At 37.3% G+C, this 16892-nt stretch overlaps 1 protein-coding gene across 5 annotated transcripts in view; it reads left to right on the forward strand.

Annotated features, from left to right (window-relative positions):
- DCLK2 (doublecortin like kinase 2) overlaps positions 1-16892 on the forward strand; it is a 168475-nt gene that overhangs the window by 26055 nt on the left and 125528 nt on the right. For all 5 annotated transcript variants that reach the window (XM_040966555.1, XM_040966554.1, XM_040966557.1 and 2 more), the window contains exon 2: positions 2064-2398. In XM_040966555.1, the coding sequence (XP_040822489.1) occupies positions 2064-2398 (335 nt within the window). The remainder of the gene's footprint in view (positions 1-2063; positions 2399-16892) is intronic.

Consider the following 16892-nt stretch of genomic DNA (forward strand, 5'->3'; position numbering starts at 1 on the left):
GACAAATTAAGGGACTTCCCTTACTGATTTTCATTCTTACATTCTGAAATCCTATAAGGAAGTAAAATGCAGAAAAACTTTAAAAAGTGAATCTCCAGATTGAGGTTCCATGTATTCAGGGACTAGCAGATCAAGGAAATCTGATATATTTAATTTGCTGTACAGTTTTTTTTTAACCACTGTTTTTATTTTTCCTCCTCATATTAGGCGTTTTCCCAGTTGACTGACTTCTCCCTGCCTTAAAAAATACCTTTCTCTTGCTAAGATTTCTTTCCGCTCTTCTGTCTCCTATTATGGATTAGAAAGTAGTTACCTTTTTATCAAAGATAGTAACGAAAGGTTTTTGATAAGAGAATAACCTTCTCTGTAAAAATAATGGGAACTGTAATTGCTTAGCTATGCTTGTTAATAATCCCATGTGATGCAGAGTTGTTTTATTAAGTTGATATTTCTGAAATTACTTGCTGTTTCAGATTAGTGTGATGTAGTCAGCATGAAAGCCTGAGACTGGCTGCTTGGTCGTCTCGGATAGTGTCCTATTTACACCTTTGGATAGAAGACTTTACTTTTCTTTTAAAATCCTTTTCTGTGTCTAATCTATTACAGAATTATTCATGTACCTTGGGAAGTCTCAAAACTTCATTAATCACAATTTTTAAAATATCATCATTTAAATATGTTAATTGGTTTGCTTCAGGAAGTCCCTTGCAGCATTTTGGTTATTTGGATTCAAAGCATGTATAACAATAAGGTGTATATAGTATAACTTATATTAAAATGAGTCTTTTATACTGAATGTGTAGAAATATTATAGATTCTTTGTGAATAATAAGATATCTTAGAGAAAAATTTTTTAGAGTGTAACCTTTCTGTCAGATAGTCAAGTCTGATCTAGTGGGATGACTTAGTCATTTCCTGAAAGAAAACTTAGGATGTCTTTGACTTGATGAACTGGATGGCGAGTAGGATGTTTTTTTTTCCTGTATATGGAACAGAAATGAAACTGAAGGCTTTAGGAGAGTAATGAATATATCATTTTAACTACTTTTTATCTCTTGCCATCTAAGATTTTTTTAAAAAGATTGTATATTTGAACGTGGGTGTTATTTTAAATTCACGTTAGTTAAGAATGCCTGAAGTATGTTTGTTCAGGTGCGAAGACTCTCATGATGCTTCATTAATTGAATAAATGATCCTATATTTGATTGTAATGTAGGCAGCTTTGTGAGGTTGTAATGATTGTTCTTGCTTAGGACTCATAATTTTCATTCAAGAAGAAAATCATTTTTGTGTGTATTTATAAGAAAGTATAGTTTTGTGATAGAGTTCTATGAGAATTAAGTCTTTTCCAGTTAACAGGCTGTTGATACTGCTTTGGGATTCTTTTGGCTTGACTCCTTTATCATGCAGCTAATGTTACTGGGAAATGCATGATCCTCTGTGACACGTTAGGTCACAGTATAACCTGGCTCTCACTCTAACGTCTTGATTCAGTGCTTTTCACTGAATCCTATCATCCCAGTTAGTCACTGAATAGTGAGATGCTATTAAAAAGAAAGGAAGGGGCTGGGCACGGTGCGGTGGCTCAGTGTCTAAATCCTCCCCTTGCATGAGCTGGGATCCCACATGGGTGCTGGTTTGTGTCTCAGCTGCTTCGCTTCCCTCGTAGGTACCTGCCTGTGGCCTGGGAAAGCAGTCGAGAACATCCCAAAGCCTTGGGACCCTGCACCGACTTGGTGGTGCTGGAGGCAGCTACTGGCTCCTGGCTTTGGAACCATTGTTGCCATTTGGGGAGTGGACCAATAGCTCTTTCTTTCTGTCTCTCCTTCTCTGTAAATCTAATTTGCCTTTCCAATAAAATGAAAATAAAATCTTAAAATGAGAGAGAGAGAGAGAAAGAGAGAGAGAGAGAATATGAATTCCAAAGGGAAAGAGCATGCACCCTTCTTTGCAGAAGCTGTTAGGCTTCAGAGTTCACTGATGAGGTCTCTCTCTTTTGCTCTGCACTCAGTCTTCTTGGTGGGGATACCATGCTAATAAGGTTTTGTTTTTTTTTTTTTTAGGTGAAAGCTACGTGTGTGCATCCAATGAACCATTTCGTAAAGTTGATTACACCAAAAATGTTAACCCCAACTGGTCTGTGAACATCAAGGGCGGGACAAGTAGGGCCTTGGCAGCCACCTCCTCTGTGAAAAGTGAAGTGAAGGAAAGTAAAGATTTCATCAAACCTAAACTAGTAACTGTGATTCGAAGTGGAGTGAAGCCTAGAAAAGCTGTGCGGATCCTTCTGAATAAAAAGACCGCTCATTCCTTTGAACAAGTCTTAACAGATATCACCGAAGCCATTAAACTAGACTCAGGAGTGGTCAAGAGGCTCTGCACCCTGGACGGGAAGCAGGTGAGTGGCTTCTATCCCTCTCACACGCCGTGGAGCATGGCAGGCACATCCTTGGCATCAGAAGTCCAGGCACCTGCTGGACATAATCCCGGGAGTCCTGTTTAGGAAGGGCGTGCGTGTGTGTGTGTGTGGGGGGGGGGGTGCATCAGCCTGCGTGGTGAAAAATGTAACTTAGGTTTCTTCAGATACCTTAAAGATGAACATAAAGATGTCACTCTTAAGATTACTTTTGGTTTTTGGAAAGAAATGTGTAAATTTCTAAGGGGAAAATTTTAAGTCAAGGAGAGCTGTTCTTTATTAAGTGAGATGTTGTTTAACCACGCTGTTGTGGTAAAATCATGACTTAGGATTCCCAAGAGTGAAAATGATAGATGCTTAATAGAGAAAAGCCTTTCCTCCGCACTTGTGTATAAATGAAAATGCATTGCCAGTAACTACTTTAATAGGAAGGTCCGTGTAAGTTTTCTACAGAACAATAGAGATAATTAAAAATGAACACCATTTGCGTAGAAAATGCAAATTGTGGTAACACATCAGAGATGCTGATGGACTAAAATCAAATGGGCAAGTTGTAGCAGCACATGAATAATAACTACTCAAGTACTGGATTTTGCTGCACTTAGATTATCATCCTTAAAAAGTATATATCTAACTTCGGAGTTCTGTTCTTAAGTTTCCATAAGGGTAAATTGTTTACACTTATGTGGCATTAAAATAGAATTTGTTTCTTGATTCTTTTTGATTTTTTACCTCTAACATAGTTAGTTTTGAAGTGTTTGACCTGTACAGTTCTGAGCAGGAATACACACCAAACACCGGAGAGCGTCCTTTGAAAAAACAGTGCTTTCTAATTTTCTAACATTGGACTTGGTTATTAAGATATTTTCTGAAACACTAACAAGATTTTAAATGTACATTCTAAAATTTCTGGTACATTCTGGCAACATTAGAGTGGAAGGTTGGAAGGTATGTACTTCATAGCCAGCTGTCCCCTGAAGAGGTTCACAGCAGCCTGGGTCAGTGTGTGAATCACACAGGATGCCTTAAACACCCCAGACTCACGGTGTAAATAATGATAGGAGAACTCTGCAAGACAGGAGATTTGCCGTATCAAAAAGTAATTGTTGATGGGCACAGGGAACACAGGAGTTACAGATGTCTAGCAATAGGAAACATAAAAAATCTCAACATGCCAGATTAGCAAAAAAAAAAAAAGGCCACATAAGCCATAATTGCAAATGAGATCTTAGAAATTATAATGCAGATTTGGAAATCTCCAAATAAATGATATTCAAGGAAAATTTAAGTTTGACAAAAGCTTAATATAGTAGCATCTTAATAACCATTTTGATTTTTTTATACTTATCCAAAAATTTTCCTTCAAAAAAACTCTAGAAATGTAAAAACATAAGCTACAGCACAGGTAAATGAAGCCATGAGTATATTCACGATAATACAATGTGGTGAGTACCAGTGATAAAGGATGCCCTGCTGTTAAGAGACACCTTTAAGTGTGACAGCTATAGAATAAAGCAAAAATGGCACACATGGAGGATCATAAAGACGTTGCAAAGACTGACAAAGATTTTTAAAAACAAAATCCATATTCAGTTAGACAGTTAGTAATAAAAATGGAAGGTGATTTTTAAAGATTTATTTATTTTTTATTGGAAAGGAAAATTTACAGAGAAGAGAGACACAGAGAGATCTATCTGCTGGTTCACGCCCTGCAGTGGCTGGCTGAAGCTGAGCCAATCCAAAGCCAGGAACCAGGAGCTTCTTCCAGGTCTCCCATGTGGATGCAGGGTCCCAAGGCATTGGACCATCCACTATTGCCTTCCCAGGCCATAAACAAGGAGCTGGATGGCAAGTGGAGCAGCCAGGACATGAACTAGCACCCAAATAGGATCCCAAAGCATATAAGATGAGGATTCAGCCACTAAGCTACCACACCAGGCCCAGAAGGTGATTTTTAATACACCAAAAATGTTCCTATCAGACAAAAGCACGTATGATGCTGTATGAATGCACTCAGGTAGTTCTGTGATGGCTGGGTCTCATCACCAGTTGTCAGCACTCTTCTGGGTGTTCTTCCTGATTTCTATGTATTTGAAAGCAATTTTAAAGAAAGTTTTGGGTTTTTAAAAAGAGACCTGAAAAGGTAATTTTAAAGTTAATCAGAAAAAATAGTGGAATTCTAGAAATAATAATTAATGGACTCTCTATTAAATCATTTTCATACTTGCAAATGTAAATTCCAGGTATTTTAAAAACAGATTTTAGAAGAAAGAAGAACTAAGACGAACTATGTCAGTAGTTATGTTGAAATGGAAAGCACTTTTCTGAGCATGCAAGGAGAGTAAAAATCGTACAGGGAAAGATTGTGGTCTTTCTAAAGCTGAAAATTCCTGGACCTCATGCTATGACTTCAAGCGTTACATTTTACACAGTAATCTATATTGTATACAGTTTATTGAGCCATCATAATTTCAGATCTGAAAGACACTCTACAAAAGAAAAATGGACAAAAAAAATCTAAACAGATAATTTGAAATGGCAGAATTACAAAGAGTAAACATTAGAAAATGATCGGAATCACTAATAATAATGTAAGTTTAAGCACTGAATTATTTTAATATTAGGAATTGACAGTTTTAAAGGATAAAATGTTCACTTTTTTGAATATGATGAATTGACAGTCTTAAATGATAATAGAAATTAAAGTTGCTGAACTTTATGGGGAGCCATTTGTTAATATGTATGCAAATGTTTATTATTTGAAATAGGATCTTAAGCATTGATCTTAAATAACCAGAGAGCAAATATAATAATTTAATTATTTTCATCTTAATATAACAACAAAAACATTGAAACCAGTTTATGACCTCTAAATCAAAAATAGCTAAGTAATATTACCATGAAATTCGTATGCCATTGTAATTGCATTTGGGAGAATATTTACAGACATTAGAAAAAAATTAAATGGGAAAAGCATAAAATAAACTTGGCAGTATGTTTTTCAATTAAAAATAGAGGAAGAAAATTTTTCAAAATCTAATTTAGAAAAAAATAAGTTTATAGTAGCAAATATTCAATCACAAACTGAATATCTGTTTTTCTGATTTCCATTGCTTTCCCTCATTAATTCTTTTTTTTTTTAAAGATTTATTTTTATTATTTTTTATTGGAAAGGCGGATATACAGAGAGGAGAGACAGAGAGGAAGATCTTCCATCCGATGATTCACTCCCCAAGTGAGCTGCAACGGCCAATGCTATGCCTATCCGAAGCCAGGAGCCTCTTCTGGGTCTCCCACATGGGTGCAGGGTCCCAAAGCTTTTGGGCCATGCTTTCCCGGGCCACAGGCAGGGAGCTGGAAGGGAAGCGGGACTGCCAGGATTAGAACCTGTGCCCATATGGGATCCCGGGCGTGCAAGGCGAGGACCTTAACCACTTGCGCCACTGCGCCGGGCCCTCCCTCATTAATTCTAATGCAAAATCTTGAACACTAAAAAGACTAAGCTCACTCAATGTGATTTTAGAAATTCAAACACATTTTTCAGTTAAAATTTTAATATGTGGTTATAAAATGTTGCAAATATTGCTGTCACTATTTATGTCTTAGAAACTAAAATATTCCCCCTGTAAAGAAAAAAAGGATTTAAAATTTCAAACACCGTATTTCCTCAGAAAAAAAGACCTATTTTATGCTTGACAGACTTTGGGTATTGCCTTTTCAGAGGACAGGTATCCTTAAAAGCTGTGGTTTCTTGGAGCTGACTTAACACTGTACTATGAGTGGATTTACTGTTCTTCAGAATTGCATGCTGGTTTGTGGTTCATAGCTCTTCCAAGTGTAAAGAGGGCATTAAATGCATCTTTCAAGTAGTATGAGAATTGTCTTATTTTAAGATAAAGCAAACTTGTAAATGGACATTGTTTATTTTTATTAGTAAAATGATCTTTTGCTCAAGTCTTGAAAACTCTCTGCTCTAAAAATTCTCACAGGAATCACAGCTTCCCTTAGGTAACGTGTAAAGAATGAAAGAAATCAAAGATCTTTGAGTGAGTTGTGTGCACAAAGTGTTGAACTGGTGGATTTATAATTCTGCATTCTTTCTCTGGTCCCATTCTACTCAGGTTTGTTTTCAACCAAGCTAGTCTTGTCTTACGCAACACAGAAATTAAGTGCATTCGTGGCGTTCACCCCCTCCTGATGCCCATGATAGAATTTTAAGGGATACTGGTTATTGGTTGGTAGCTTTCTTGCTCATAGACACAGTGATGTGTCAGTGCCATCGGCGTTTTCAAGGATGTTGTTGAAAATGTCTTCCTGAGATGTTTGTGTCCTTACAAGTAGGGGACGCCACTTGAAGGATCTGACTTGCTTTGCACAATTCACTCATGCATTTTGTCTGTTCATAAAATGGCTTGCATAATTTTAGGATTTGTATCTGTTAACTCTTGGATTTTCTTTGAGAGCCGTGGTCCTCAGCCAGGAGTGATTCCAGCTCTCCGGGTCCTGGTGATGTCTGAACCATTCTTTGTTGCAGTTGGGGGTAGGAATTCCACGGGCATCCAGTGGGCAGAGGCTGGGGATGCTTCTCGCCATACTGCAATGCATAGAGCAGCCACCACATGGCATTGGGTTCAGAATCTTAACAGTGAGGAGATTCAGAAATCCTGGTTGAGAGCAAGCAAAGTGATTCCGAAAGTGAAATGTTAACTTTGTCAGTGAGCCACATGCTAAAGTACTTCAGAACTTACAGATACGCTTCCAGCCACTCTGTCCATTTGTAGCTACTTCATGATGTGGATGTATGGATATGTCATGGTTAGCCTTTTCCTGGATTTCAGTTTGCCTGCTTGAGTTGAATTTGATGTAGGGTTGGATAGTACAGCTTTAAGGGGACATTGAAGCCATCACAAATGGTTTTACATGTATTTAAAGTGAAGTATGAGGGAACATGAATTACACTTATCAGTTTTCAAGTATTTGATACTTGTTTCTTAAAATTGATGTCATGGTTATTGATATATATATATGTATGTATACATATATACACACACAATCTATACAAAGGATTTTTTTAAAAAATTAATCTGTTAACAAAAGTCATGGGTTTTCTCCTCTTCAGTAACTTTCCTTTAACCTGAAATTAATGTAAGTGGTTTTCCTTTAAAAAAAAAAGCCTTGAACTTTTGAGTAATATATCGTATAGAAAAATATTTATTAACTTCTTTGTAAATCAGGGTGATATTTCTTTATAATAAGCTACAATAGAGAGAGATCCCTTAAAATGTCTTTATTCTATTAAAAGAACTGAAGGGTCTAAATGTAGCTTTTGCCTACATATGTAAAAAATCCTAGTTTTTAGTTTTCCCAGAAACAGCACTTTTAACATAAAAGAAACATTTTGTGGAATTTTGGAACAAGTTGATTCTTGTCATGGGCAGAGGCAAAGCAGACTCAAATTGCTTGCAGTTGTTGCTTTGGGAGTAGAACACTTCCAGACTTTGGGCCCACTGCCAGCTGTGGGATGCCCGTGTGCAGGGTCTGCTCTGGGGGACATGGCAGGCCCCTGTGAGCGCCTCATAGCAGCCATAAGAGTTTGTGAAGGTCTCCATCCCCACTTTTAAAAAGGCTTATTTCCTGGATTCCATAAAATAAATACTGTGCATTTTGTACTTTTCTGTAATCATATTATCTATTGGAGGTTTATGCTTAATGACCTAACTGTATGTGTTTTTATATAAAGTGACCTCTTCTTAGAAATCACGGTATAGAAATTGTTGATAAGTATTCATCAGTATTATCTGCAGTTCAGTCTATTCCAATGTAGATATTTCTTGAAGTTGAGAGAACAGAATGAAGTATTGATGTTTATAACATTCCCAAAGCCTCAATTTCCTTTTGTCTATGTTGGAAATGCAGGCAGATCTGTTGTGTCTCACTGGAGAATTCATGGCCCTGAGAGGTGGGTATTTCTGCTCTACCTCCAGTAATGCCAGCAGACTAAGAATGACCAGGGGCACTTCTCAGTGCACAGGAAGTACAGCTGTAAATCCAGACATAGAACATTTAGGTCAAAAATGGAGTGTTTGATTCTTTGATTTGGTGTCCCCCTTTTTAAGATTCATTCATTTTTATTAGAAAGTCAGAGTTACAGAGGAGAGATATCTTCCATCCACTGGTTCACTCCCCAAATGACAGCAATGGCCAGAGTTCCACATTAGAAGAGCTGTTTAATATAAGGTGTAGGTGAGCTAAAAGTGGAATCACTGTAAACTTCCTCCCATTAGTCTTTTTGTTTTGTTTTTTTGATATCTGAACTGGGGTAACTCGAACATAAACATAAAATTTGGGTTGCAGTGTGTAAACTGAAATTAATTTATGATGATGATGATAGAGTAAGAGTGAGAGTGAGTGAGAGAGAGAGAGAGAGAGAGAGAGAGAGAGAGAGAGAGAGAGAGAAACTCCTTTCTTCTGTTTTAGTTCCCCACAGCCATGGGGCCCAGTCAGGGCTAGAGCCAGGAGCCTGGAACTCAATCAAGATGTCCCACGTGGATGGGAGAAATTCAGTTACTTGAGCCATCTCCTATGTTCCAGGGTGCACTTTAGAGGGAGTCTTGGTATGGCAGTTAGTGCCAATAATCAAACATGAGCATTTGATAAGGGATGTGGGTTTCCTAAGCAATATCTTTGACCAGTAGGCTAAATGCCTGCCTTAAACTTTCAAATTTTGACACTTGAGTTAACACTTTCCTATTTGTTATAGATGTACTTTTTGCTAATTATAATAGTTGTCACAATGTGTGTTTTGTCATACATGTGTTTTACTGTAGTTAAAATAATGGTTAACAGCTTGATTAGCCAAGAAATAATTAGCAGTCATTAATCTTCAAAACAGTCTTCCGTGTAACATGTTATAGTTACATGTAAATTGAGGCAAAGACAGGTCATGAATCCCATTCAGATTCAGACAGTAGGTGAGGGAACAAAATTCGCTTTTAGTTAGTTAGATTCTAGACCCTGAACCCCTCGAGGCTGTGCTGTGGGCTCTGTGAGAGCCTGTAATGCTAGCAGTGACGAATGGACCAGAAGATTTCAGGGAAGTTCTTCAGGTTCTGGAGTGATGCAATTTCACCTGTTTTTGTAAATTTAATGTGTGTAGGAATAGATTGTACTGTGAAACTGTAGATTCAGAAGGATCTGAAAAAGTAAAAATATATACAATAGGACACTTGGGGATACCTTATAGATTTTGTTTGCAAAATTAAGTACTGCATTAACAAAAACCTTAGGAATTACGGAAATAATACAATCTTTCTATTTGAATGCTGTTTTTATAGTTGAGTGACTTGTCCATATTTTCATACCTGTATCTCTTGGGATTTTGTTTTGCGAAAATTACCAAGTAAAGCAAGTGCAGCTCCATTGGAAAAATCCAAACAGTTCAAAAATGCAAAAAGTGAAAGTCTGTTTTCTCATCTTCCCCTTTTCCGCAATCCCACTGAACTGAAAAGAGAACCCTATTAACAGTTTTGTTGATACAGTTAAGTAAGTATAGGTAGTTTTAGATTGTGTGGTTTTATGTGTAGTTGTATATTCTGCCTTTTTCACTTACAATTGTTCATTTTAAGTGATCTTCCTATTTCTAATACTTGAATGTTCACTTGGCTAAGTAGGTTATAATTCATTTAACCTGTTGGACATTTGACTGTCCATTTTTTTTTTTTTGTTTTATTCTGTGATCTTACTGTTCATAGATTTTCACACGTGTTAGATCATCCCTAGTGGTAGATTCCTTTAAGCATTTTGGCCTTGAGAGAAAACACTGGAACTGTTGGTAAAAAGTTGCCCCACTGGGCAAAGCCATGAGCCTGTGGCTTGTTGTTTCTTTGGTTGGCAGGGACTTCTAAGTGGATGAGCTGTGACAGCCAGGTGCAGGATATACATTTACTTTGTTGTGTGAAGGAATGTTTCTGTGTGAACTTCCTCTGTGGGTGGAACTGACCTGTCTTCCTCTTACCACTGCCATCAATGCCACTTCTTGGTTTTATAAGCTAGTTTTAAAAAATGGAGAAGCCGTTTGAGCTGTGGATCAGTTTTCTACCCAAAGCAAACACTCAATGACAAGGCAGGTTCTTAAAATGTTATTATGCTTAAGAGGGAAAACAAGAAAGCTTAGTGAGAGATCTCCATTATAGTACTTTGTCACCTTAATCTTGAACCAAAAACAAAACCAGAAATGATCCTTTCATCCAGTTTGCTTGAGCCTTAGCCTGCAGGAGCTCTGGAGTAGAATACTAGCATTTGCTGAGTTCTGGTGACCTTGTACTGTGTGGTTTTCTCGCTCAGAATTGTGTCCAGGAAATAACTTGTAGGAGGTGGTTTTAAGTTGATGCATTGCTTTTGAACATAGCTAACTTTCAGATGCATTTTATTTTTGTTTGTTTGTTTTTGCATTTTACTGTAAATGCCTGCTGGTAGTATTTTCTACTTGTAATATGTAATATTAAAATATCTAATTAGGTTTCATCAAAGGATCATTTATTTCTTGTGCTTAATGGAAAAACAAGAACAGTTACAAAGTCAATATATTATTTTAGAATGTGTAACTTTTTAAGGAAATTTAGTCTGTTTGGGAACTTTTGAAAAATCTGTAGTTCTCTTTGAAATAAAACGCAAGCCAGAATTTTGCATCTGGTCAGCCAGTTTGCAGATCTCGAAGCTTAAGAATATCTGCCGTGACCTCTCATTGTTACCTGTAGTGGGGTGGGGGTGGAGGGTAGGGGAGAGGTACATTCTTATTTTCAGCTTTATCATGATTGATTTTTCTGGAAAGCACAGGTTAGGTTTAACTGTGTGTATCCAGGTTCTAAGAATGCCTCATAAAAAAAAAAGAATGAGTTGAATCTAAATTAAAAATTATTGCTTCATGGAGATATATAGTGCTAGAGTCCACATTATTTTTCCCTAACACTGTATAGTTTTCCATATTTAAAAACTAACCTAATAATTAAAAAGCAAATGGACTTGAAGCACCAAGACTCGATTTTATGAATATTCTGGTCATTGTGGTGATGCAGCTGCCAGACCCTCGGCACTGAGGGTGGGAAAGCTCATAGTCCTTGAATGTTTGCCTGAGCCCGAGCACTGCTGGCCATGAAGCAATGCCCACTCCGAGGACATGCTCGGGTGCCACATGTGCTTCAGCCTCTACTGTAGACTTACAATATTTTATTGAAAATTTTCTTTTTATGTTATGTAGAGGCTTATGGAAGGCTTCGGTAAATAGGAGCATAAATATTTGAAAATATTGCTCCTTTAGTTTGCCCACATGCCCTAAGACATTAAAGTACCACTTGTGGCGTGCGTTACAGGAAGATACTTGGGTGTCCATCGAGGGGTACTCATACGATGGTGTTATGATTGGGTTTATGAAGGACTAAGTTTATCAGTCACCTAATCCTTGGCAATATCACTTGTGGTAATTTTTTTGTGGAAAAATCAAGGTTGACAGGTGTCATTTAAAAACACAAGTAAAACACTTTCTAAAAAGTGGACCTTGTATAGATGGAAAGTTGTAAAAAAAACTCATTTAGCTAACTTAATGTAAAACTTAGCATTATGCATTCCTCTTTAGTTAATGCAGCAGCCCAGACAGTGAAAGAGAGATAAAATTTAAGTTTGCTAGAAATTGACGGTGAATTTCCCTTCATGACCACTCACATCTAGGCAGCACTAGGTGATGTCTTGAACGTGAATTGAGAATTCTGATCCATGTGATATGTCCTCAGGAGTTAATTATATATGTGGGAGTCCAGAAGCTACACATTGAAATTTGATTTAAATGTATTCATTTTGTTAATGTGTGATTTCATTCTAATGTGACAAGGCTGATTACACAATGAGGAGTGTCGAAGATTTTTAGGTATGGGAAGGTAAAGGCACTTGTGCTTAGTGCCAGGTACAGTGCTGGACGCCTCACATGCATCGTGATTTGCATTGTGCAGACTGTCCTGTGGATTAGTGATCAGATGCTGTATTAAAAATGTTGCAGACCACATTCAAAGAGCTTCAATCCTTTGGTTTCGGTTGGCCACCTCACATGTAACAGTACTCTTATTTCATGAGGCTTTAGACAGTTTTAAATATTTTTTTGACCTTACTTTCATTTGGTGGAGAGATAGTAAAAGATAAGTCTTTCATGTGCTGATTTGCTCCCAAATGTCTATGGTAGCCAGGTTTGGTTCTGGCAGAGCCAGGAGTTCCACCTGGTCCTGTTCCATGTAAGTGCCAAGGACCCAAGCACGTAAGCTTTCATCTGCGGCCTTCCCAGCATGTACCTGAGCAAAAAGCTGGGTCAAAAGGCACTCCAGAAATGGGCACAAAGATCCCAAGTACTGTCTAAACCACTGTGCCAAAGCCTGCCCCCGATGTTCTTTACTCAGTCCAAGATCTAGTTTCCAAGTCTATTTTTTTGTACATGATCATTTTTCAGAATTGACTATGTAGCGTGAGCATTGGTTGGACTCTGTGTAGTTTCCTAAACTTCCCAAAACCTGTTATCATCTTAAGTTATAATAACATCATTAAGGATATGGAAACAATGAAGTCATTCTGAAGTTGTACATAGTGTTTTGAGCCATTGACTGAAAAGTGAGAAAACAGAATTCAAAATCATGCAAGCTCATGTATTATGATGTGAAATAGTTTTGTCCAGCCAGAGATACAATATCCAACAAAGCTCTTGAATGAAGCAGAAATCAAGACTTTCCAAGACAAGCAAAAAGTGAGGGAATTCATCACCATATAGCCAAGTTATAAAATAGTGTTAGGTGGGGTTTACATATAAATGTTCAGTTACCCTCATGAAAAGATGTGAAATTGTAAACCCTTAGAAGAGCAGATATTGAAAAAAGTCTCACTTTAATCAGTATAGCACTAAAACATAAAGTTCATATATGAAATTCAGAGTGAATTTTACACTAAATAGGCAAAAGTAAGATATGGCACCAGATACTTCTGTTCCTCTTAAGCTTTACAGTAGTGGAAGTGTAGTAAAAAAAAGCAAAGAGAAACAGCATACAAATAGGATAATATGAAATGAAATCATCCCCTTTTTCAAAACTCATAATTCTTTATATGTTTGACTCCTCCAAAGCAACATTAGGCTTGAAAATTCAGTAATGCTGCACAATACAAAATCATATAATACAATACAATACAATAATACAAATACAAATATAGATATACAAAATACAGAACTGTAAAATTCACCTTAAGATTTTTTTTAATTGGAAAGTCAGATTTACATAGAGAAGGAGAGACATAAAGATCTTCCATCAAAATACAAAATACAGATATACAAATCAAATACAATAATAATTGCATTTTTGTACACTGGTAATAAACTAAGAAATAATAAGAGCAATTCCATGATAGTTGCACAGGAAAAATACAACCATAAACCACAATATTTTGGAATAAGCTGAAGGTTGTGAAAGACCTCTGGAAAAAATTTACACAATAGTAATGGAAGAAATTGAGGAGGATATACAAAAAAAGATCCATGTTCATGGATTAGATGAATTCATAAAAGTAAATACAAACTTTTTTCATATTTCAAAGCAGTCTCCATCAAAACACAAATGACGTTCTTCACAGAACTTGAGTGAACAATTGTAAAATTCCTATGGAAGCACCAACTCAAAGTAGCTAAAGCAGTCTATCAAAACAGTGTCTGATTTCGAGAGACAGTGAAGAGCTGTTGCAGCAAAAATGGCATGGTACTGACATAAAAGCAAAAAAATAGACCAGTGGAATAGAGCTCCTAAGAATGAATACACGGGGCCCGGCGTGGTGGCGCAAGTGGTTAAAGGTCCTCGCCTTGCACGCCCGGGATCCCATATGGGCGCCGGTTCTAATCCCGGCTCCCTGCCTGTGGCCTGGGACACAAAGCAGTCGAGGACGGCCGCGTGGGAGACCCAGAAGAGGCTCCTGGCTTCGGATCGGCATAGTATCAGCCCGTTGCGCTCACTTGGGGAGTGAATCATCGGACGGAGGATCTTCCTCTCTGTCTCTCCTCTCTGTATATCCGCCTTTCCAATGAAAAAAAAAAAATAAATCTTTAAAAAAAAAAAAAAGAATGAATACACGGACCCTGCACAGTAGCCTAGTGGCCAAAGTCCTCACCTTGCATGCGCCAGGATCCCATCGGGGCTCCAGTTGTTGTTTTTTTTTTTTTTTATAAGATTTATTTATTTATTGGAAAGTCAGATATACAGAGAAGAGGAGAGACAGAGAGGAAGATCTTCCATCTGGTGATTCACTCCCCAAGTGAGGCAACGGCCGATGCGCCCATATGGGATGCCGGCATGTTCAGGGTGAGGACTTTAGCCGCTAGGCCATGCTGCCGGGCCCTGGGCTCCAGTTTGTATCCCAGCTGATCTACTTCACACTCCCTGCTTATGACCTGGGAAAGTTGTAGAGAACGGCTCAAGGCCTTGGGCCCCTGCACATCCTGAAGGTGCTCCTGGCTCCTGGCTTCACATGGTTCAGCTCTGGCTGTTGCCGCTTGGGGATTGAGCCAGCTGATGGAAGATCTTTATGTCTCTCCTTCTCTATGTAAATCTGACTTTCCAATTAAAAAAAAATCTTAAGGTGAATTTTACAGTTTTTTTTTTAATGATACATCTACACTCAACTGTCTCTTCACAAAAAGCATCAAAAACACGCACTGAAAGAATCATCTCTTCAACAAATGGTTCTTGGAGAATAGATATTCATTTGCAGGAGACTGCAACTTGATCCCCCCACCCCCGTTATCGTCCTTTACAAAAATTAACTCAAAATGGGGCAAATATATATATGTTTTAAACCTAAATTCTAAAAAGAAAACAAACACTTGAAGATAATAGTTTAGGCGGTGTTTTTTTTGGATAGGGCAACAAAAGCAAAGCTAGGCAGATGAGACTACATCAAAGTAAGAAGCTCTGTACGGCAAAGGAAGCAGTCAACAAAGAAACAACCAACAGATGGGAGAAAATATTTCCAAACTGTTCATCTGACTAGTTTTTGTATCCAGAATACATAAGGAGTTTAAAAACTCAGCTGCAAAGAAACAGTCCAATTAAGAAATAGACAACAATCTACATAGAGATTTCTCAGAATAAGAGGTACGGATGACCAGAAAACACTCGAATTCCTATTGTAATTAGCTATCAGGAAATGCCAGTGAAAGCCACAGTGAAGTATCATCCATTCCAGTTAGATTAATTATTATGAAGAAGGAGAAAATATCACTGGAGAGAATGCAGAGGAAAGGGAACGCTTGTACACTGATGGTGGAAATGTAAATTAGTTCAATGGTTTTCTAGTGGAGAACAGCATGGAGATTTCCTCAAAACCTAAACACAGTTGTACTATATAATCGAGTTATCCCACTTCGGGTTGTATATCCAAAGTGAATGAAATCAGCATATCAAAGTTGCATTTTCATGTTCTTTGCAGATCTATATAACCAAGATAAGGAATCGAGCTGAATGCCTATGGATGAAAAAATACATAAATGTATTATATATATGCAGTGAAATATTATTTGACCACAAAGAAAATAATTTAATCCTGTCAGTTGCAGTAAAATGGATGTTCCTAGAAATCAGTGCATTTTCAAATAATTAGGGTCTTGTTTATTGGGTTGTTGGAGTTGAGTAGTAAGAAAATCAGATGTGAATTTTCGGAAGTTTTTACTACAAGTATGAAGTGTGTTCACAAAGATGATAAAATCCTAAAACAAAGACTTGAATGTCCTTGGATGTGCAAAGCTGCTGCAGATAATATTTTCAGCTTTTCATTTATGTAAGAACAGATTTCATGTGTTTCATAGATGCAGTTTCAAGAGCAAAATGGTATTTCCCCTCTTAGCTTTCCTCCTTCCCTGGCTCCCAGCTTTACTCCTGATACCCTTCTCATATTTCTTTTCCTTTTTACAGTGGAATACTTCCAGTTTGTTTTGTTAACACAAGCCTAGCTCTGTACTAAATAATCTAACAAGTAGTGAGCAGAGAAACCACCATTCCTCAAGAGTATAAACAAGGACTATAAACAAGAATCAGATCTCAAAATGTCCATCTCAATGATAAATAGTATTCTTTTTATGTATCAGTTACCGCAAATCAGAGGAAACACGTGACATTTTCCTTTTGGGAGTGGCTTATTTCACAAAGCACAGTCATCTTATTGTAAAATACAGAATTTCATTTTTTTAAAATAATGGGTAACATTTATTCCTTTTATTTCTTACATACGTATTAAATACAGAAGGATCAAAAGTCACAATTTATTACTATAAGTACAACTGCTAACACTTTGGATATACTTCTCCAAAAATTTGGTGATACAGTGCGCAAGTATACTCATGAGTTGAGACTGCCAGGAATGTTTCAGACAAATGTATATACCCAGTATGAAGCTGGACCAAATGTCA

The sequence above is a fragment of the Ochotona curzoniae genome, unplaced genomic scaffold (assembly GCF_017591425.1).
Source record: "Ochotona curzoniae isolate NIBS_2020 unplaced genomic scaffold, NIBS_Ocur_1.0 scaffold_4506, whole genome shotgun sequence".
Taxonomy (NCBI): domain Eukaryota; kingdom Metazoa; phylum Chordata; class Mammalia; order Lagomorpha; family Ochotonidae; genus Ochotona; species Ochotona curzoniae.